This window comes from Orycteropus afer, unplaced genomic scaffold (genome assembly GCF_000298275.1).
Source record: "Orycteropus afer afer isolate SDZICR_OR568_19922 unplaced genomic scaffold, OryAfe1.0 scaffold00212, whole genome shotgun sequence".
NCBI lineage: Eukaryota > Metazoa > Chordata > Mammalia > Tubulidentata > Orycteropodidae > Orycteropus > Orycteropus afer.
This window is the reverse complement of record NW_006921799.1, coordinates 4,756,625-4,780,481: the sequence shown is the minus strand read 5'-3', so window position 1 is coordinate 4,780,481 and position 23,857 is coordinate 4,756,625. Positions and strand designations below refer to the sequence as shown.

The 23,857-nt window shown below is 36.5% G+C and overlaps 1 protein-coding gene across 1 annotated transcript in view; it reads left to right on the top strand.

Moving 5' to 3' along the window:
* Window positions 1-23,857, top strand: part of BORA (BORA aurora kinase A activator) — a 43,802-nt gene that overhangs the window by 2,938 nt on the left and 17,007 nt on the right. The window contains exons 5-11 of the mRNA XM_007948311.1: window positions 305-411; window positions 3,907-3,952; window positions 7,156-7,234; window positions 21,219-21,284; window positions 21,848-21,904; window positions 22,502-22,728; window positions 23,296-23,428. Of these exons, the coding sequence (XP_007946502.1) occupies window positions 305-411; window positions 3,907-3,952; window positions 7,156-7,234; window positions 21,219-21,284; window positions 21,848-21,904; window positions 22,502-22,728; window positions 23,296-23,428 (715 nt within the window). The remainder of the gene's footprint in view (window positions 1-304; window positions 412-3,906; window positions 3,953-7,155; window positions 7,235-21,218; window positions 21,285-21,847; window positions 21,905-22,501; window positions 22,729-23,295; window positions 23,429-23,857) is intronic.

The following is a 23,857-nucleotide window of genomic DNA, read 5'->3' as shown; positions in this document are numbered from 1 at the left end:
GAGTATTAATTATGGAATTTTTTACCTTTATTACTCTTCTTGTGATTTGTCTGTTACATAATTTTAAAAGTTAACGAGATAGGAAATTTTGATATTTCAGAAGAGATACAGTCAAGTAAGTTGATTTTAATTGATGAGTACCATTTGCCATTGAATTTAGTGGTAAGATCAAATTTTAAGATAAGAGCTTTAAAATATTTTTGTATTACAGCTCTTTACATTATTTTTGAAGGTGACATTGGTTAGCATTTTGATGAACTAGTTTAGTTTGTTTTTACTCATAAGCTTACTTTCTTTTGTTAAGACTCCAGGGAAATTTAGATGGTCTATTGATCAACTAGCTGTAATAAATCCTGTAGAAATAGACCCAGAGGACATTCATCGTCAAGCTTTATACTTAAGTCATTCCCGGTAAGTTTTCCTTTCCTACACCAAAGTGTAATAACATACTGTCAAGTGAAGAGAGCTAGGAAGTTCGAAAGGTTGAATATTTTTATATGTAAAGATATCAGGGAGGAAAAACTGGTGTAAATGAGGAGTTAATCTAAAGAACTACACACAGAAAGACTCTTTTGGTGAGAATTCTAAATCTGAGTTAGGAGTTCTTTTCTTTTAGAGATAACTTCTTGGACTACTTACTGAACAACTCTGCCTCTTCAGCACTTCGTAGAGGGCAGGGCGTTTAAAATTTGTACCTTCCTACATGATTGCAGTTTCTGCCATTGGCTTTTTAAATTTTCCTTTTCCTTTTTTAAAGCATTCTCTCTCTCTCTCTCTTTTTGCCATGTGTGGGTAAAGCAAAATGCTAGTTATTTGCTATCTACCATTGGGGAATCGGGAAGTCCCCTTACCAAGTTAAGATATGTTGAATGGAAAAGTATCCATTGACAATAGAGAAAACAATTTTTAAAAATCATCCAACTTTGACCTAGTACATGTAACAACAATAACAAAAACCCAAACTAGTTGCTGTTGAGTTGTTTCCATTTCACAGCAACCCTGTAGGACAGAGTGGAGCTGCCCCATAGGGTTTTCAAGGCTGTAATCATTCTCTTGGTGGAGCGGCCAGCCGGTGAGGTCAGACTGCTGACCTTTTGGTTAGGAGCTGAGCACTACCATTGCACCACCAGGGCTCATTAAAGTACCTGTAACTCTAAACTCACTGCTGTCAAGTCAGATCCGGCTCATAGAGAACCCTCCTTGGGTTTCCGAGGCAGTATCACTACAGAAGTAGATTGCCCAACCTTCCTTCTGAGGAGCGACTGGTGGGTTTGAACCGCAACCTTTTGGTTAGCAGTCAAATGCCTTAGGCACTATGGGATCATAAATACATTATCTTCAGTTCCACTTAGTAACCAGAGTAGTCTTAACTTACTTGTTGATGTATAGGTTTCCGAGTACCAGTGTGCCTCAGACTTACGCTGCTTGATGAGGCCGAATGTAGTGAGAACATGCACTATGCAGGGACAGATCTAGTTTTTGATTACACGTTGTCAGCTAGCAGTGTTTGATGGACTGTTATTGATATCAGTTTAAGTGTCTGGTTTTTTTTAATATTGGAAAAGACAAATAGGTGCTATGTGCAGCTGTTAAATCTGAGCTAAGGTGGTTGTATTATCAGTCCAATAGATACCCTTTGACATATGACATTAGAATTTAATCACATGAAGATGTATACGTGTTGAAATGTTCGTGTGAGTACTTCTCTGATTTTTCTTTCCCTCTCTCTTTGCTTGGTAACTTGATGACCATTCACTCATAATTAATGTCCATCCAGAGTGGAATACAGTAGTAGAAAACAATGGTAGTATAGCATAAAAGAATTTTAATCTAAATTTAGATAATGCTTTTGAAAGAGAGGGTTAAAAAAAAATCTGAAAACAAATGAATCACAATTACTCAATTTTTTATTTCACAAACTGCTTTATTTTACCTCAGCTCTTCAAAATATTCAACCATTGACAGCTATTATAAAACAATTCTATTAGTCAAGAGGTATTTATTAATCACCAGGAAGTATTGTGAGGAGCACTGAAGAAGTATGGGATATTATTTTTGTCCTTCAGAGTCAACAACGCAGTTATATCAAAGTTATGTGACACAACCTTTTTATACTTCTTATTAAGTAATGTATTAATGTTAATGTAATTAATCTTGGTATAGTTCACAGGATAGACTTATCAGATAGGACAGGAGAGAAGACTAGGAAAAGGCCCTAATTTTAATTTAGTTTACTAATGTAATTCAGTAAAAGATTATGACATCTACCAAGGTTAGGGAGTAAACTCTTAACAAGATGGTGATTCATTCTTAGAAACCAGCAGTGTTTTCTGTATCTCTTCTTACCAAATCAGAACTCCCATGTAGTGCTTTCCACCTTTTCCTTGTAAGGGTGCAGAGCTGTAAGGCATACTGGTGTAAACAAATGAGTCTGTCCATCATGAGGTTACCCCTAGGCCAACAGATCTCCATTCAGGGCACACCTGTGGCCTACATGCATCATATCAGTGTCGTGTATACCAGTCAGGATGCTCTGTCCTATGTGACTTCAAAAATCTTCTGTGATCTGGCTCTATAGTACTTGACCAAATTAATTTTTACCGCTTCCAGCAATCACTTGAAAGTTTCAGGTTCTTTTTTTTTTTTTTCTTTTAATTTTATTTTGATTTGGGTGAAGATTTACAGAGTAAATTCACTTTTCATACAGCACTTCACATATACTTTGTCTCATGTCATTGACCAAAATTTACAATGCAACAGCTCCCCTCCCACTTCCTCCCCATAGTTACCTCTTCCCAGTGTCCATCCCTCCATACTCTTCTGTGCCCTGAGCTGTCTCTCTGTGCATAAGCAGCCCTTCCTTCTCCCATGATTGTTCTCTCCAGGGCGTGTGTAAGTTTTAGGTTCTTGAAGTACCTCTGATGAAGCCACAAAAGGTTTCTGAATAAGGTAATGGTAGATCAGAGCTTACATATGCTGTGCTAAGATTATTATTAACTATCATTTTAACTATGGTAAAATGAAAAGAACTGAGGTATTCCCAAAATGGCTACAGTATGTGGATTATCACTCTGGTCTATTTTCTCATAATTCCCTTATTTGAAAAATTCAATTGATGAATTTCCGAGACATGTATGTCTTTTTATAAGCTTTGTTTAGCCATAAGCAAATACACATGGGAAAAATTTTTGAAAGAAAATAATTTTCAATTGCTATAAAAAAGTCTTACCAATTTATTACTCTTTTCTGGAGTAGGATAAAGAAGTGGTCCTACAAGGCTAATTGTTTAATCCTTGGCAAGTATATGCCTTGTGTTTGAGACTCGACATTTTATTTTAAATCTTATATCTAAGAAGTTTGTATGGCTGTAATTGCGTATTATATCAAAGTGGAAAAATTTTATTGGAACAAAATTTTTAAGTAGTTTTATTTCATAATTAATACTTTTATTCAGAAACTGTAAAGATGATAATTTTCTTCTATTTCAGGGAAGAATTGATCTTAATATTACTGCTATGATAAACATGGTATCAATTGAAGGGGAAGAATTTGGACAAGTTTTAGATTCCTATGGAAAGATGTATTTAATTTGTGGTGATGAAAGTACAAAGTTTATTCAAATTTCTTTATATTGCTAGTAATTTTAAAATTATATCAGTGTAAGCCATTTAAAATAAAATATTGTTCCATTCATACCTTGATGGAAAAGGATGGAATGGAATGCTGAATTTCATGATACTGAATTCACATTTACTAAATGTTCTAAGGTACCATTTTCTTTTAAAGTGAGCTTAACATTTACAAGTTTTCAATTGGAGAAAATTTTTCCTTTGAAAGATTATTATTTTAAATGTTCAGTAAACTAAAGTAATGGCATGGTTCTTTTTCTTCTTTATCACTGTATAGAATAGATAAGGATGTGGAAGACAAAAGACAAAAAGCCATTGAAGAGGTAACTTATAACTGTTACTGATCATTAAGCTACTTAAACTTTAATTCTGTATGCTTGACCCCTCTTAGGAAGACTTCCTTCAAATCCTTCACTGTCCCATTTCCTCACCAACCTGTCCCCAACTGTATTAAGTATCCCTCTGTGCTCCCATAAAACCAGTGTTTTCTAGCTGTCCCAGGACCTCTCATAATAGTTAGTTTGATTGTTTGCTCTCTCCTAGATTGAATCCTCTTTTTAGCCAGTATTGTGCCTCATTGATCTTTTCTTTCTCAGAGCCTTGTACAGTTTGTTTTTCTTGTGCCTTCAGAATATTGATTAGCACAAACTTTTCTTTCAGGTTGGAGTTAGTGGAGAGTAAGTTGAATATTTTCAGGCTATAAAAATCTAGATTGGCATTGGTAATGGTTTTATCCTTTTTTTGTTGTTGATACTTGGATTTTTAAGACACAGAATGTGTTTCATGAAATAAAATGTCTTAAACTGGTAACAGTAAAAGTATATCGCAAATGTAGTTTTTTTTTTTTTTTTTAAATGAAATAGTGAACTAAGTTTTCCACTTTCTATGTATTTTGTTTGCCGATCTTCTTTTAGAGAATAAAGATTATCTAGTTATTGCCTCAGAAAAATCTTTGGTCCGTGGCAGCATTTCTTATTTTTTCTGTTTTCCTCTATAGTCTCCTCTGTTTTTTAGGTATACTTGGTACTTCCACACCCCAAATTCTTCAGCTGTGACGTGCTCAGCGATCAGGTGTTGCCATGGTTCCTACTGCACCTATTTTTCTAGTGTAGGTGTGTCCTTTGTATTCAGATATAGCCCATTTCCTAGAACAGTTTCATTTGCTTTACTCTTGCCAAATGTTATTGACTTCTTAAAACTATCTAGTAACTTCAGAATTTTTATTTTGATCCAGTCACTTAATTCTCCTGCACTTGAATAATCTGACTCCCATTTTGTAGCATTTTGGAAAATGTGCTTTTTCTTTAGAATCTTCAACTTTAAATTCAGAAGGCAAAACTTAAGAAAATGAAGTCAGAGTGAAGATTAGGATTAATGTATAAGGAACAAGTTTTGCTTTTTTGTTTATATTTTTGAAAATAGAAGTAATAGCTAACAATAAAATTCAAAGAGCAAAGAAAAGATACCAAACAAAAATGATAAACCACTGTTTCCTTTTTGTTTCCTCTTTACTCCCTAAAGGTAACTAGTACAAAATTACTTGTGTACTTTTCAGATTAATTTTATGTATAGATCCTTTAAATATTTTAGACAAGTAAGATCATTGTTCTTAATTATTTTGTACCTTGCTTTTTTCCTTAATAATTTCTCAGGTTTTTTTTTTTTTTTTAAATATAATTATCACATGCATTCTTTTAAAAACAGCTTAGTATTCCATTTTATGGATATACCATAATCTAACCCAGGCCCTATGGATAGACTTTTAGGTTGTGTTCATTTTTTTTTTCCTATCATAAATAATGCAGCAGTGAGCATACTTGTGCATGCATATCTGTATACTTGAAAAAGACTTGCTAAGGCAGGTGCCTTGTGAATTGTCATTTTGGATAGATTTTGCCAAATTGCCCTCCCAGAAGGTTGTACTAATTTATACTGCTAGCTGTCTATATGATACTGTCTGTTTCCTCATATCAGCAATACAAAGTATTACCAAACTTCTTAATATTTGCTTATTTTTTCACTTCAGAAAAATGACATCTCTTTATTTGCCTTTAATTTTGAGTGAGCTTATACATCATTTCATGGTATGCCTCCTTTATATATATGTATATATATTTTTTTCCCTCTGGGAATTGTCTGTATCATAATCTCTGCCCATTTTCCTTTCTTTAAAATCTTTTCTTAAAGATTGATAAAACCCTAAAAATCCATTGCCATTGAGTCCATTCTGACTCCTGGTAACTTTATATGACAGAGTAGAACCCCTAAGGTTTCCAATGCTGTAAATTTTTATGCAAGCAGATGGCCTCATCATTCTCCCGTGGAAAGGCTGGTGGGTTCGAACTGCTGACCTTTTGGTTAGCCGCAGAATGCTTTAACCACTGTGCCACCAGAGCTCCTTCCATAGATTCATAGGTAGTTTAATTAAGGAAATTAGCTTTTTATCACATGTGTAGCAAAATATAAAGAAAATATTTTGAGTTGCCCTCAAAACAGAGAGAGTAGACCTAAGTATTCTATTAGGCTTAATCTGATCTAGAATGTAAAATGAAAGAAATATATCCAAATACTCCATCTCTGTTTGGCCAGCGGTATGCTGGTAAATGTTTAACAACTGGCTTTTTGGTTGTGAAGTTTGGTTTATAGAGATTGTTGCTATCTATGGTGTAATTACTCCAGTTAATACCAGTTTCAAGCTATTTATGTGACTTCACTGAATGGGAAGAGATGTGCAGTGGCATACTATTATATGTAGTAGTTCTACCATACAGGTACCAAAGGGATATTGTTGTTGTTATGTGCCATCGAGTCAAACCCGACTCACAGCAACCCCTCCTTGGGTTTCCAAGGCAGTATCACTACGGAAGTAGGATTGCCCAACCTTCCTTCCGAGGAGTGGCTGGTGGGTTTGAACCACCAGCCGTCTGGTTAGCAGGCAAGTGTCTTAGCCACTATGCTACCAGAGCTCCCAAAAGGGATATATACTGGTAAAATAATTAGCAAGTGATGAGTTTTGAGTATTTGTGGCCTTTATTTTTAATATAACTTATTAATGATTAATTACAATTAATATAATTGTAAGTTTTCATAATTTTAGTAACAACTTTAACAACTGGTATACAGAGTTGCTAAAAATTTAGTAATCAGATCTTATGAGCCGGTGCAAGCCAGCCTTATCACACCATTCATACTGGCTTACTTGCGTATCTTTGCCTCCATTTGTTCCTTCTCTGACTTCCCTCTTGCAAAAATAACCCCACAAGATAAAGCCTTTAGCTTTACTTAAGATTTCAAATTTAAGTGGTTGATTTGAAGTCTTAACGTTTTTCTTTATATATACTTAAAATTGCTTGTATCTCACTTTTAGTTAATCTGTGCTTTTAAGTATTAAAAAAAATTTTTAAGTATAACTATAAAATCAGTGTATGACATGTTTGAAATGATTAAAGACAGTCACCAAAGGCACCTTTTACTTTTATATTTTGTGGAGAATTTATGCCTAATTGTATGACTTTGATTTTCTTAGTTTTTCACTAAAGATGTCATCGTACCTTCTCCTTGGACTAATGAAGGAAAACAGCTTTCAGAGTATCATTCCAGTAAATGTGAGTTACTGTAAATCATATTTAAAGGCTTTTGAATCAGAAAGGTAGCATTGTGGATCCCATCCTAGACTATAAGTGGAATCAGTGAGTTTCTCATTTAGACCAGCCCCTGCTTAAGCACAGACCTTGAACAACTCCTTTTAATTGATATGCAGCTCAGCAGCAGCACTTGAAATGCTTGTAGAGAGAACTATCCAAAATACCAGGATAGTTTGTTATTGCAGATTTGATTTTACTGAAAAATGTTTGTCAGATCTGAAGCTTTTTTATTATATAATTATTTTCCCTATTTCATGCTTCTATAATGATACTTTAACTTTATATCCATACTAAAGATTCTGAAATTTATGTAAGGATTATTACTTGAAAACAAAACAAAGAACATGTAGAAAAAGACCACTTTACTGGACTGCAGCTACCTTACGGGCAAATATTAATACCCAGTGAATACAAAGTAACATACAGTGAAGTTTCAGTTTTTCTGCTTTCGTAAGAAACTTGCTATCCTTCATAAATGAAATTGCTGGATGCCTTCTTAAGTGTTAGGATTCAAAACTTCACAAAAATATACTGAATTCTTTTTTGCTCATTCTATTCTAAATTTAACTTTTTCTTAATGACCATTATGAATTTCAGTTATAATGATGGTTAAAGTAGATCTGTAGATGCAGAAATAGTTGATACTGAATATAGAAGTGAGTTATTGATGATGCTAGCAGTGATTATTGAAAGATTAATATTTTTTCTAATATAACTGTAATTTGCTTTGTTTTTTGCTAATTTACTGATTTCTCATAAAGGTAGAGTGAAGGATGAATACTGAATGTCTTCTGGGGCTGTTTAGTATAGCTGATTATTTGTGAAATTGACTAAAGGGCGAACCAGTAATCTTTCAGATATTTTAACTGCCAGAAAATAGTTGTCTTGTATTTCTTTTCACATGTGTCTAGTTTATGAACAGAGTTCAAAAATTACTTGTGTATCTTCCCTTATTGCAGTGGAAATGTCTAGTCTTGTATATAACATGCATTAATTTTGCTGTCAACATAAAAGGGCGTATTTGTTTCATTCTTTATCAAAAATATAACAAAATAGGTAGCATAGACTGAGCACTTTATATGCACCAGGTACTGTGCTAAGGAATTTCAGTTATTCTTTACAACACCACATATGACGGAGGTGTTATTGTTGGTCCCATTTTATAGGTGAGAAAAGGTAGATTTGGAAACCTTTGTAAACCTTGCCCAGGATTACAGTGATGCTGAAAGTAGTGGAACCTGGGTTGAAGAACCAGGTGTTCTCGGTTCAGATTCTGTGATTTCAGCCATTACAAACTAAAGTTAGAATGCTGTAGAGGTTGGAGACCTGACTCGTATACCCAGTGCTACCATAAACCAAAAGAAGTGACCTTATCTGGGGACAAGGTTTGCTGGTCCGATAGAGCCTGGCGGAACCACTGAGACTATGGCCCCTAGCTGTCCTTCAGGTCTGGAATTGAACCCACACCTGTGGTTTCCAGCCAAACAAAATACAGGCATATGAGTTAAATATTTACCTCAAGTAGATACACTCCTTGGAGAGAACAATCATGGGAGAAAGAAGGGCTGCTTATGCACAGGGAGATAGCTCAGGGGGCAGGATTGTATGGAGGGATGGACAGAGGGAAGAGGTAACTATGGGGAGGAAGTGGGAGGGGAGCTGTTGCATTGTGGTAAACTGTGGTCAATGACATGAGACAAAGTATATGTGAACTGCTGTATGGAAAGTGAATTTGCTCTGTAAATCTTTACCCAAATCACACACAATAAAAAAAAAAAGTGACCTTATCAAATAAGATTGAATACAACCTCTTTAGCCTTTAATTTTTTGTATGTAAAGTAAAGGGGTTAAACTTGATAGTTGTCTCTGTTAATATCCCATCCAGTTTTAAAGTTCTATATCCAACATGACATATCAATTTTTCCCCCCTTTTTTTATGTGTTTTTGGTGAAACTTTACAGAGCAGATTGGTTTTCCATTGAACAATTCATATACATTTTGTTTTGTGACATTCATTACTATCCCTACAGTGTTAACAGCGTTCTTCCTACTTTCTCCCTGTGTTTACCATTTCCCTTTGTTCTTCTTTCCCATCTCTTCTTGCTGCCTTAGCTTTATCCTCCGGCAAATGTTGCCGTTTTGATCTCATATGATCTGTACCTCCCTGGTATTATTGTTCACCTTATAGGCCTGTCTATGATTTGGTTGAAAGTTGAGCTACAGGCTTGGCGGATCTAAGGGCCATAGTTTCAGGGGTTCCACCAGCCACTATCAGACCAATAAGGCTGTTTTTTTTTTTTTTCCCCTAACAGGCAGTTCTCAAAGGCAGTTATTTATTTGTGTATTTAACTTTTTATTGTGATTTGGACATAATTTTACAAAGCAGATTCATTTCACATTTAACAGTTCATACACATTTTGTTTTGTGACACTGATTATGATCCTCATGGTGTAACAGCTCTCCTCCCACCTCCTCCCCGTGGTTACTCCTTCCCTGTGTTCTTCTTGCTTATGTGTTCCTGCCTGCCTAGCTTTCTCCTTGTGTAAATGCTGCCCTTCCGATCTCCAGTGGTTGACTGTTCCAAGGAGTGCATCTCCCTGGTGTGGTTGTTCATCTGATAGGCCTATCAGTTGTTTGGCTGAGAGTTAAGCCATGGGAATGAATCCAATTCCATGCCTGAAGGGTGAATAAGGGCCATAATCTCAGGGGTTTCACCAGTCTCTTTCCAACCAATAATTCTGGTCTTTTCTATGTTTTTGAATTTTGTTCTGCACTTTTTCTCCCACTCTAACCATGATCTGTAGTTTTGATCCCTTTCTAAGTGGTTGGTATTGGTAGTTGGGCACCATCTAGTTCTGGTCTTAGGTCATGTAGGCTGAGGTTGGCATGATCCACTAGGCCCTTGTACTAATTCTTTCTATATATCTTTGATCTTCTTCACTCTTCTTTGCTCCAGATAAGGAGACCAATAGCTGCATCTTAGATGTCCAAGTTCCTTCCATTCTTCTGGTCCTTTTCTGTGTTCTAGCTCCACTGGCCTTCTTAGTTCATTGAACAGGCAAAATCATGTAGACTGAGGTTCCCATGGTCCATTATTCCCTTGGACTGTTTCCATACATATTTGATTTTCTTCAATTTGCTCTGAAGAAAGAGGAGGAAGAGAGAGGAGGAGAGACCAATAGTTACATCTTAGATGGCTACTCACAAGCTTTTAAGTTTCCAGTTGCTACTTACCAAAATAGGATGTGGAACAATGTTTTTGTGTACTGTGTTTTGCCAATTGAGCTTGGTGTCCCCTGTGACCATGGTCTCAAGCCCTCAGGCCCAGTGACTCATTTTCTCAAGATGCTTGGTTGTAGCTAAGAAGTTATCCTAACGTTCTCCTCTGTTAGCTCTGTAATATATATTGTTGTTGTTGTTGTTGTTATGTGCCATCGAGTTGGACCCAACTCATAGCGACCCCTCCTTGGGTTTCCAAGGCAGTATCACTATGGAAGTAGATTGCTCCATCTTCTTTCTGAGGAGTGGCTGGTGGGTTTGAACTGCCAGCCTTCTGGTTAGCAGTCAAGTGCCTTAGGCACTACGCTACTAGAGCTCCCCTGTAATATATAGAAGGACATTTTTATAGCACATGCAAATACATTTATAGGAATATCATCTGCCAAATCTACATATGGTCATGGGTATATTCCTGTCCGCCTACCCATACAAGCCTGGTCTTTTTTTTTTTTTTTTTAATGATTTTGACTTTTGTTCCACATTTTTCTCCCACTCTGTCTGGGACCTCCTATTGTGATCCCTTTCACAGCAGTCGGCTGTGTTAGCTGGGTACCATCTAATTCTTTGGTTTCAGGGATTTGGAGGCTAGGGTTCCCTTAACTTAATTAATGTTGGATTTAAAACAGATGAATCAACTTTCTTATGTGATTTATTTTATAACAAATTAGAGTTATGGGGGATCAAGAAGATGCTAAATATACCATAGACTTTTTGGTAGCCTAATCAAGCCCATGATGATATAGTGAATTGGATAATAGGGTGGGCTTCAGAGCTGTGCTATCTAGTTGTGCTGTAGTAAATTACATGGTATGGCTTTTCTAGTAGTCTTTGTAACTCCCACTGGATTACTGGGTGGGACCATGCAATTTAAACTCCAGCTTATTAAAGTCATCCACCTGGGGTATTTCTGTTGGAACAGCATGAAGTAATCTGGGAAAGTTCACTCTCTCTCAGGTACGTAGAACTCTGATGTTGGGATTGATTAGTTTTGCCACCCTGCCAGGCTCAAAATGAACCATCCTAGTGGCAGAAGAAATCTCTCACTGCCAGCTGAGAGAGACATGCTGCTGAGAGATGCACTACTGAGAGAGATGTGTGCTGAGAGATGCCCAGTTGAGAGACGGCGGCAGTGGAAGCAAGAGGCACGAGACAGAGCAGCAAGCTTACCTGGCCCACAGAGGCAGAGGCCAGGCTGAGAGGCCAAAGGCCAGAGAGATGTGTCTGAGGACACAGCAGAGGGGACTGTCCTGATCGACAGATTCTATCCTGAGTGCGTTCTTGAACTGGAATTGTAGCCTGTTGGTTCCCTAATAAACCCCATAATCTGTGATTTCTGTGTGGCCACTCCAGTGAATTACTGAAGCCACCAGAGAGGTGGTGCGTGCCACGAGAGGGATGGTTGGTTTCGAGGTTTGTAAGAGGGCTGCAGGGTGGAGGCATGTCTGGCCTCATAGGAACAAGCCTTGGACTGCTGATGGTGATTCTGACTTCCTCTTGTGTAGTTAGAGGAGGTCAAAAGATGTCTCCTCCCTACCCTTTTGGCACTAGTACAGTGTTGGGAGGGAGTCAGTTCTCCATGGGTCTTGCATTTCTTGACATTTTACAAGGAGACGCATGGACACACTTTGTTCCAAAATGTCTGTTCAAGATTATTTGTATAGTGAATATCTGTAAAAGTTAGAAATTGTATATCCTAAAGCAGAGGGTAAGTTTGTTTGCCTGCCAGTCTAATAAAGTCTCCCCCAGAGCAGATTTGCTTGAAACCTTATACTAAAAGATTGAGATTTCCTGAACTTGGAGTTCCTCAGCTGTCACAAACCCACTTTATGTCCACCATCCATGTCATCTCATTGGACTTAGGGGACAAGGAACCTGATGTGAGCATGAAGTTCATGTTGTTTGCTGTGTTGTGAATGATAAAGTTCTTTGTCTTTGACCCTGAAACCACATGTCTTCAGGTAGAATCCATGGAACTTTTACACATTAATGTATTACCTTGCAAGAAAGATAAAATCTCAGACTCTTCACAGTTCTTAACATATGGTAGCATCTAGCCACGTGTCTGTTTAAATTTGAATAAGTAAGATTAAAATCTTGCTTCCACAGTCACACTGTTCATTCAAATGCTTAATAGTCATATGTGGTTAGTAGTGACCCTATTGGACAGTGCAGATACAGAATATTTCCATCATCACAGAGAGCTCTGCTGGACAACACTAGAGCTGTGTCAGCAAATTTTATCTGTAAAGAACCAAATATTAATTATTCTATGCTTTGTAGACCACATAATCTCTGTTGGAACCACTCAATTCTGTTGTATCATGAGTAGCTATTGTGATATATAATTGAATAAATGTGGCTGTGTTCTAATAAAATTTTATTTACAATGTAGATGGTAGCTATTTACAAAAATAGATGGCAGACCAAATTTAGGCCATGGGCTATAGTTTACTGACCTTAGCTCTAGAGTAATGCTCTTTGGATTTGAATCCTGCCCATATAGCTTACGAGTTGTGTAACTTTAGGCAAATTACTTACCTTATTCCATACCTTAGTTTCCTTATTTATAAAATGATGATTGTTAAGATTAGATGAGAAAATACATCTAAAATTATATACCTAGCATTTGGTAAGTGTTCACTATTATTTACCTAAAGTGATACTGTTTAGAGAAGTGGTTTTATTTATGTGTGTTAGCTAACATTATTAGCCTTTACTATTATAATTTTTATCTGCTAAGGTAGCATAGTAGGTGATAAGATAAAATAATTGGTGATAAGATAAAATATAAGTTATTGTCAGAGTAGTAGGCCAATGATTACTTCAGGCACTGAGGCAAGTATTTCATGGAAGCCGTCATTATAGGGTGAACAAGCACACATGCTTACTCAGATCGCTTGCCTGGTAGAAATTGGCAGTCATTCTTAAAACAGACTCAGTTTCTTCAGCTTTATAAAACAGTTTAAGGTATAGGCGCCTCCAAAATTAGCTGGAAAAGTCATAAAATTTGTTGCAGTTTTTCTGCAACATACTGTTTTTTATCTGCCTCCTAATATTTTTCATTATTTTTTTTTTTTGAAATACCAAAATCTTCTGATGGAAAATATAATTGGCATTGTGTTTTCTGTTAACCTGGCTATAGAAAGAACATAACTTGTATGTAGTTCCTGTGTACTTTGTTTACACAGATGCAAGAAATAATGCTCTACAATCTTGGGTGAATCAGTTTCTTCATTTGTAAAATTAAGATGATAGAAGTCTAATGTCATAGTGGTGTTTTGATAACTAAATGATATACAGAAAACAGTTAGCATAGTTCCTGTAATAGTAATAGTAAGCACTTGGTAAGTGTTAACTAATATTATTAGCAATGGTAGTATTTTTACTTTTATAAGGAAAGTCTAAACTTTTATGAACATCTGCAGAAATTTAAAACACTCCTTTTTCGTTTTGTGAGGTAACCAATAGTAACCCTTTCAGTAAAGAAATACGGTCTTTTCCACTATTTTCTTTTTATTTACAACTGTTTTTTTTTAAAAGATTATGTTTTTGGTGGAAGTTTATGCAATAAGTTAGGTTCCCATTGGCAGTTTTTATACAAATTGTACAGTGACATTAGTTACATTTTTCACAGTGTGTCAATTCTCTTGAATTGTAGTCTGGTTGTTTAATACTCTAACTAGTCCCCTGATCTTCTCATCTTTGCTGTAGGGTAATTGTTGACTTTTTGGTCTCATCTAGAAGGTTTTTTAGTAGAGTACCGTATTCGTGGGTAATATTCTTAATTTCGTGTGCCAGTCTGTTATTTTGCTAAAACGTAATCTCGGGATAGTTTTGGTTCCACCTTACAGAGTATCTCAGGGTGAGTCTAGGAAGTCCTCTGGTCTCAACTAGTTCAGTAAACAAACAGAGCAAAACTCATTGCCATTGAGTCAATTCTGACTCATGGTGACCCTTCCTTGGGTTTCCGAGGCAATACCTCTATAGAAGTATATTGCCCAGGCTTCCTTCTGAGGAGTGGCTGGTGGATTTAAACTGCTGACCTTCTGTTTAGTAGCCAAATGCTTTATCCACTACGCCACCAGAGCTTATATTAGATATTAAACTGAACTTAAATTTCAAATTTCAAAGTAAAGCTTATTTTTCCCTGCTTACTTTTTAAGCAGTTTTCATTTTGAGAAATTTAAAGAAACATACAGAAAAAACACTGATCTACATCTGTGTACTCACCATCCAGAGATAACAATTGACAAAGAAAATATGAAAAAATTTAATAAAAGAAATAAAAACATTATAGATAAATTCTCATTCACCCCTGTGTCCCTTCTGTTTTTTTATTGTTTCTTTTCTTTGAAACCGATACTTAATAAATTTGGTGGTCATTCTAATCTATACATATATATATAAATTAATGTACAATGTATAGATTTTAAAAAGTATTGTTTTTGTGTAGTTGATATATATAGTACAAAGTTTTACAAAAAATGAAACAGGGTAAAGGGTTAAATGGGACAGAGATTAGGAGGTGGAATGCAGTGAGCAAGGGGGAGAGGTAAGGGTAGAAGTTGCTGAGGTACACAGGGGCCAGGACTCTTAGACCTTGCAGGCCTCAGCATGGAGTTAGAACTTATGGGGAGGGAAGGAATCTTGCCTGTTCAATGAACTAAGAAGACTCCTGGAGCTAGAACACAGAAAATGACTGGAAGAATGGTAGGAGCTTAGCCATCTAAGATATAGCTATTGGTCTCTCCTCGTCTGGAGCAAAGAAGAGTGAAGAAGATCAAAGATGCATGGAAACAATTAGTGCAGGGGACTGGTGGTCCATGTGAACCTCAGCCTACATGATCCTGAGACCAGAAGAAATAGATGGTGCCCGGCTACTACTGCCAGGCTCTTAGAAAGGGATCACAATTGGAGACCTGGGTAGAGTGGGAGAAAAATATGGAACAAACAAAATCATAAAAAAAAGACCAGGATTACTGGTCTGATAGAGACTGGTGAAACCCTGAGACTCTGGCCATTAGTAATCACTTGGAACTGAACTCATTTGCATGGCTTAACCTTCACCCCAAAAGTAGACAAGCCTACAAGGTAAACAGTTATACCAGGGAGGTGTACTCCTTAGAACAGTTAACCAAAGGAGGTAAGAAGGGCAGCATTTTCACAGGGAGAAAGCTCAGAAGCCAAGTATGCATAGGAAAGAAGGACAAAGGAAAAAGGTAACCACGGGGAGGAAGTGGGAAGAGAGATGTACATTGTGGGGACTACAGTCAATGTAATGGAACAAAATGTGTGTGTGCTGTTGAATGGAAAACAAATGTACTCTGTAAACTTTCACCCAAAGCACAATAAAAAGTGCTTTAAAAAAATATGTATGTGTTTGTGTGTGTGTGTAAATGGGAGCTCTGGTGGCATAGTGCCTAAGGCACTTGACTGCTAACCAGAAGGCTGGTGGTTCAAACCCACCAGCCACTCCTCGGAAGAAAGATTAGGCCATCTACTTCTGTAGAGATAACACCTTGGAAACCCAAGGAGGGGTCACTGAGTTGAATCAAGTCAACGGCAGTGACTTTGGTTTATATATATATATATGTGTATACCAAAAAAAAAAAACAAAAACTCACTGCTCACTGCCGTCAAGTCGGATCCAACCCATCCTTAGTTTCCGAGGCGGTATCACTATGGAAGTAGATTGCCCAATCTGTGTGTTTGTGTGTGTGTGTGTTTAAGTGTAAGTGGTAGGACCTGGTGTGTGAGGCATGTGTGTGTGTAATTTTACTTGCACACCCCTTCCCTGATGCAGCACATGCATGCACATGTACATACCCACACACACACACATTTATTATTCCCCTTCTCTGATACGTTTTTCTTCTTTCTACTTTTATCTATCAAGTTTCCTGAATATCTAGAATTACTTTCTAATTAACATTCTTAACTCTGAGTATAATTGTGTTTTTGTTTTGTATCTTCTTTACTAATGTCTTTTATTTAATTTTTTTTACAAAGCACTTATTTTGCTATTTTTCAATAACAGTAATTACTAACATGTATTATTACATGCCAGGTGTAGTATTCTAAGTATCATATGCATTGTCTCATATAATCTTCACAGCTACCCTGTAAAGATACTATACTATTAATATTCTCATTTCTAGATGAGGAAACCAAGGGGCAAGACTTAAGTAACTTTCCCAAGATTACAAAGCTGAGATTTGAACTCAGGCACCCTGGCTGTAGAACTCACACTCATAATTAATCTCTATGCATTTCTATCATTTAGAGTTGAGTGCTTATTTATTAGTTATTTATTAATGAGAGTGCTTAAGGTTGTTAATTTTTCTTCTGGGTACAACTTTGGCAACATTCCAAAGGTTTTTGTATATAATATTATTAGTGATACTGTTTTCTAAATTATATATAAATATAGTTTTGATTTCACCTTTGACATAGAAGTTATTTAATAGTATACCTGACTATCTTTTTGTTAATTTCTTATTAATTACTCTGTAGCCTATACAACTTATCCTCTTTGGAGTTTATTGAGGTATTTGGGGGCCAACTATATGATCAGTTTTTATAACTATCTCATGGACATTCAAAAGAAACTTACATTCTGTTTTGTTGTTGTATGCCATCGAGTCAATTCCAACTCATAGCGACCCTATAGGACAGCATAGAACTGCCCCATAGTGTTTCCTAGTCTATAATTACAGAAGCAATTGCCATATCTTTCTCTCGTGGAGGAGCTGGTGGGTTCAAACCACCAACCTTTTGGTTTGCCGCTGAGCATTTTAACCACTGTGCCACAAGGGCTCCATACCATGTTTATAGGGCACAGAGTTCCATATATATATTTAATTAATCAAGCATATTCATTTTATTGTTTCAATTTTTCCCTTTTTAAGTCTACTGGGGCTGTAGTAAATATTTTCCTCATTTTACAGATGAGGCAACTGAGGCACAGAGAGGTTAAATAACTTGTCCTGGGATTAGAACTCAACCCTCTAGCTCCAAAGTTAGTCCTCTTACCTCACATTGTTTGAAGATGTACTATTTGTTGCCAGGTTCTTTGTATGCAGTTCACATGATTATTTTATTTAATCTCATAATCATCCCATGAGGTCACAACAACTTTTTGTGGTATGTACTGTTATTTTACCCATTTTACAAACAAAGAATCTTGGCCCAGGTCACATAACTAAGAAATGACAGAAATAGCATTTGAACCCAGTTGTCTGATGCCAAAACCTACACACTTCACAGTGTATAACTTAACTTAACTTACACTCTGACAAGAAACTTTTTTTTTTCCTTCTTTTGTCTTGATTGATTGGTTCCTGATTATGAACTCTCCACTCTTTTTTTCACACCCCTGTGGGGAACCCTGTGGACACAGTGGTTAAAGCGCTTAGCTGCTAACCAAAAAGCCAGCAGTTTGAACTCACCAACCACTCTGGGAAAAAAGATGTGGCAGTCTGCTTCTGTAAAGATTACCGGCTTGGATACCCAGTTCTGTAGTGTCTCTGTGAGTCAGAATCAAATCGATGGCTGTGGGTTTGGTTTTTGGTATAGGCAGCATTCTAATGGGTTTATCAGTACTTTTAGATGTTCTTGTAAAATACACATACTTAGGGGTATATATGCGTTTTTAATTTATATAAATGGCACTGTCTTCTTCTATTCCTTATGTTTTCATTCAGCACTCCAGCTTTATTGTTCATCCAGCTTGCTCTGTGAACATCCAGTCTGCACTTCTAATTTACCCTCTGTGTTTACCTTCTGTTCTCTCACTCATATATGTATAGTATACTTCAGCTCTTCACCATTACAAATACGCTTCAGTGAATATCCTCATTTGTTTTTATCTGTGGAGATGTGTGAAAATTTCTTGGGATGTAAATATAGGCAGAGAATTTCTCAATTAAAGGATATATATTTACCTGGTTTGACTCTGTAATGCCAGATGCTCTCCAGAAAAGCTGCAGTAGTCTACATGGCCACTAACAGTGCCGAGGGCTCCTAATCCTCCATCTCTGCCAAAACTTGGCAGTATCCAGCTTTCAAGATTTTTCCTAATAGGTTGTTTGACATTTTCAGTAACTGTTTTAATGTTCATTTCTTCATATGCTACCAAAAAACCCCAAATTCACTGCCATCAAGTAACTTCTGAGTCATAGGGACCCCTCCATGGGTTTCCAAGGCAGTGTCTCTATGGAAGTAGATTACCCACTCTTCCTTCCGAGGAGTAGCTGGTGGCTTTGAACTGCCAGCCTTCTGGTTAGCAGTAAAGTGACTTAGGCACTATGCTACCAGAGCATGTTAGGTTATTTCTTGATGTACTTAAAACCAAACCCAACGCACTGCCATCGAGTCAATTCTACCTCATAGCCACTCCCATGGGGTTTCCAAGGTAGTAAATATTTATGGAAGTAGATTGCCTCATTTTCCTAACACAGAGTGGCTGTGGGTTTGAACCCCCAACCTTCTGGCTAGCAGTCAAATGCTTTAGGCACTGTACCACCAGAGCTCCTTTTGATGTACTTGGCTGCATAGAGATTATTTTGGTGTAATCAAATCCAGCAGTTTTTTTTTTTTTTCTCCTCACGTGGTTGTGGTCTTGAGCTTGTTTTAGAAGTTCTTTTAGGGAGAAAAACCAAACTCCCTGCCGTTGAGTCAGATCCAACTCATAGCAACCCCTCCTTGGGTTTCCGAGGCATTATCACTGTGGAAGTAGATCGCCCACTTTTCCAAGGAGTGGCTGTTGGGTTTGAACCACCAGCCTTTTGGTTAGCAGTCAGATGCCTTAGGCACCACCAGAGGAAACATGATAGAATTGAAAAGTGTTGTGATAATGTTTTGTGCATTTGAAGTCTTGCCTAAGGAAGCCAAGGAAGGCATGCTGTAGAAAATAAAATTTAAGCTGAGACTTGAGTTAGCCAGACTTAGGGGATGTGTTAGGAAAGCCATAGAGGAAAGTATGTGAGAAATATCTGGAGGTAGGACAGAACTTGGTATTTTCAGGGTCTTCAAACAAATAATACTTATTTGGAGAGCAGTCATGCTGGAGAAGTAGATGAGATTTTGAAGGCCCTCATAAGCCCAAGGTCTTCGACTTCATCTGAAAGACCTTGGATGTTACAGAGTTATACACAGTGAAACCCTAAATATTTGTCTCACAGAAGGTCCTGTTGCCTACAGCAAAGAAGGCATTAGTCATTTTTGTTGTTTTAGTTTTTTTCTGTGGTGATACTCTAGTTTTGAGGCTTAATTTTTGATCATTAACTTTAGATTGTTAAAAAATTACTTGTATTGTTATTAAGAGCATAACAATAACTCCTTTTTATTTTTATTTCTTTTATTATGATTTGGGTGAAAGTTTATAGAGCAAGTTCATTTTCCACACAGCAGTTCATCATACACATTTTGTTTTGTGACATTGACTGTAATGCCCATAGTGGAACAACTCTCTTCTCACTTCCTCTGTAGTTATCCCTTTCCTTTATCCTTCTTTCCTATGCCTTCCTACCCCAAGTTATCTATCTCCCTGTGCAAATACTGCTCTTCTGATCTCCCATGATTGATTGTTCTAAGGAATGTACCTACCTGGTATAAATGTTCACCTTCTAGGCCTGTCTACTGTTTGGCTGGAAGCTACAGGAATAAGTTCAATTCCAGACCTGAAGGCTTACTGGGGCTGTATAGTCTCAGAGGTTTCACAAGTCTTTGTCAGATCAGTAAGTCTGGTCTTTTATGTGATTTTGAGTTTTGTTCCACATTTTTCTCCCACTCTAGAAAGAACAGCAACTTCTTTTGAGGAATAAAATGAGCATGATTTTATTTATCAAGTTTTGGGTTTTGTGAAAATAATTCACACAATTTATCTAAATCTATTTTGGAAAAACAGTTAAGTCTTAGAAGACATATATCCTTAATGTTTTGAGGAGATTGAAGATGGCTAAAATGTATTCTTAACTTTTTAAAAAAATTTCTTAAAAATTTTTATTGCTATTACTGTGAATGTACACTATGTACACAAAACATACACCAATTCAATAGTTTCTATGTGTACAATTCAGTGACATTGATTACATATTGTGAGTTGTGTCACCATTTTCACCCCTTCCTTTTCTGAGCATCCTTAAACCTTTTAAGGTTGACATTATGGAGAGCAACTAAGGTTTTCTTAAAAATTATTTGATGCCTCCTTATTTACTATGGTACAGAGCCCTATTGGCACAGTGGTTAAGTGCTATGCTGCTGACAGTTCGGTGGTTCAGACCTACCAGCCGCTCCATGAGAGAAAGATGTGGCAGTCTGCTTCTGTAAAGATTTGCAGCCTTGAAACCCCTAATGGGCAGTTCTACTCTGTCCTGTAGGGTGGCTATGAGTCAGAATTGACTCAGTGGCATTGAGTTTGGTGTTTTGTTTTTCATTTGCTGTGGTAATCCTTCTAGTTTTATCCTTGTGTTTCTTCAAAGGTTAAACAAAAAGAACCAGAGACATGCCAAAATATATACTTATATATGTAGACATTTTAAAAATTATTTATTAAATATTGTGAAATAAAAGTTTCCACTTTGTTTTTTTACTCTGGAAGAAGTAATCCTAAAGTAAATGAAGAATATATATAAATACAGGCTTTTCTTTTAAAATGTTTTCCAGGTATAAATATAAATAGTGAATCTCCAATTGGAAGGAAGTTGACCGTTCATTCTGAGAAAAGCAATGGTGGGTATGAGCACAATCTGAAACGATACATGTACCACATTAGGCTGCATTTGATTTTGAAATCAGTTCATATGGTAACACTTAACTCTGGAATTGCTTTATTTACTTTCTGTGAATGAACTGCATAACTCTGTATTAGGAGAATTGACTTTTAAATACAAGTATATTAGAATAGATACATCTAGCTATGCCTTAAACATAGCAGCAGTATAGTATTTTCTTGTTCCAAGCATGTGAATTGATTTCTGCTTCTGGAAAGCATTCTTCAGAAAAATATTAATATTAAGAAACCTATCCCTAAATATAGGCTGGTTTCCTTCTTAATCAAGCACCACAGCCAGGAGGTAACCTTTACTATTAACAGGTTTATGTCGTTGTGCTTGAAGGTGTGGGAAACCACTTGTAAAAAGGTAGCATGGTGTGTGATAGAATGTAGAGATGAAATAATTTTTTGGCTGGGACATCATGGGGAGATGGTAGATTGTGATGCACATGCTAATTTGCATGTAATATGCTTTCATTGATTTATCCATGTTTGTATTTATTTGTTTGTTTGCTTCCAGCTGCTTGTCAGACATTGCTGTCTCTTCCTGTGGATTTTAACTTAGAAAATATATTAGGTAAATATTGTATTTATTTGAACTTTTAATAACTAACATAGAAGGTTTTCTTTTGCTGGCTATTTGTAAAGAGGAATCTGTATTAATACCTCTTTCTAAAAGTGGAGACAATGTCTTCTTTTCTTTAACATGCCCTGAATTTGCTTTCTATCGTAAGGAACTTTCCTGTCGACCCAAACTGCTCATGGGACACATGTATTACCTATACTAACAATGGGAGCTTTTGGTAGCATAGTGCCTAAGGCATTTGACTGCTAACCAGAAGGCTGGTCGTTCAAACCCACCATCCACTCCTTGGAAGGAAGGTTGGGTAATCTACTTCCGTAGTGATACTGCCTCGGCAACCCAAGGAGGGGTCACTATGAGTCGGGTCTGACTCGATGGCACATAATAACAACAACAATACTAACAATGAAGCACTCAGAAAAGAAGGAATGATTTTAAGATTGAAAACATCACACATACAGTTAAACTTTGACATTTTAAAAAATTCAGACATTTAATACGTGCTGGATTTTTAAAAGTCAGATTACTTCTAGTATAATTGCTTTTCAGAACAATTAGCTTTACTTTTTATTTTGTTAACATTTAATATAGGTGACTATTTTAGAGCTGATGAATTGGCAGATCAGTCTCCTGAAAATCTCAGTTCTTCATCTCTCCGAAGAAAGCTGTTTTTAGATGGGAACGGAAGTATCTCTGACTCCTTGTCTCCAGCTTCTCCCAGAAGTCCTCATAGTGGTACTCAAGCATCACTTGAGGTTTTTTATTCAATTGATTTATCTCCTGTACAGTGTAAGAGCCCTGCGCAGACACCAAGTTCGGTAAGAAATGTTCTAGCAGTGGCTGGTTGGTTTGCTGTAGACATTCTTGGATATAGATGGTCATATTGCACTTAAGAGGAACAGTTGTCTTTTTTTTGAATAGTTGTCTTTTGGGTTTTATATTTTATGAGGTTTAACCTAATTCACAGATGGCCCTTAGTCATAGGGATGTTTTGGGTCACACTCTCTTATTTTCTATTTAAAGTTATTTATGATGACCAAATTTATCATTATTTACTGAATTATGTAAGACTTCCAGAGTAGCATGAATAGATTGCCATTAATGTCTGAAGAAGTAAATAATTATTTAAAAAATTTTCACAAATAGTTGCTTGCTATAAAATTTATTTTAACATAACTGCATTGATATATGACTAACATTCTATTTCAGAATTTTAATAACAATCTTCTTAACTGTATTTATTACAAGATGCCTTTTAATGGTTCTTTTGAATGATTCTTAGTTTATAAATGTGTTTTGAAGGTGTAGATAATTAGCAAGTATAACAGAGTTAAGGAAGCCAAATACAAATGTATTTATCTATTTGATTTGTTTTCTAATCACAGGCGCAGTTTTCTTCTAGCCCAATTCAGGAAAATGGGAAAAAATACAGTTTGGGAAGCATAGCTAGTCATTCACCTATTTCTTCACCCACTTTGTCACCAATTGCATTTCAGATAGGGAAGGCACCACTCTCAGGTATGTCTTATAATAAAATACATAATTTAAATAGTTGTACTATCAATATTTGCTATGAAAGAGGCACTTTCTAATTTGTTTTAACTTCTTGTTGTTATGTGCCGTGGAGTCGGCCCCGACTCATAGCAGTATTGGGTTTCCGAGGCAGTATCACTACGGAAGTAGGATTGCCCAACCTTCCTTAGACCCATAAATAACCACTAAATTTCTAAAATTTAGAAACACTGATTTTTCACAGAAAGAGCAATTTACCTTTAAAGTCTGGGATTCTCAGCAAAGTTCTTTAGTGTTACATAATAATTACTTTGATTTAGCACTCTGTATACCAAACACACTTACAGAGGGAATCAAAGAAATCTAACAACTTTAGAGAAAAGGTGTTTTTTTTTAAATGTCTTCTGGCCTGTAGATTGAGACTTTGGTAATGAG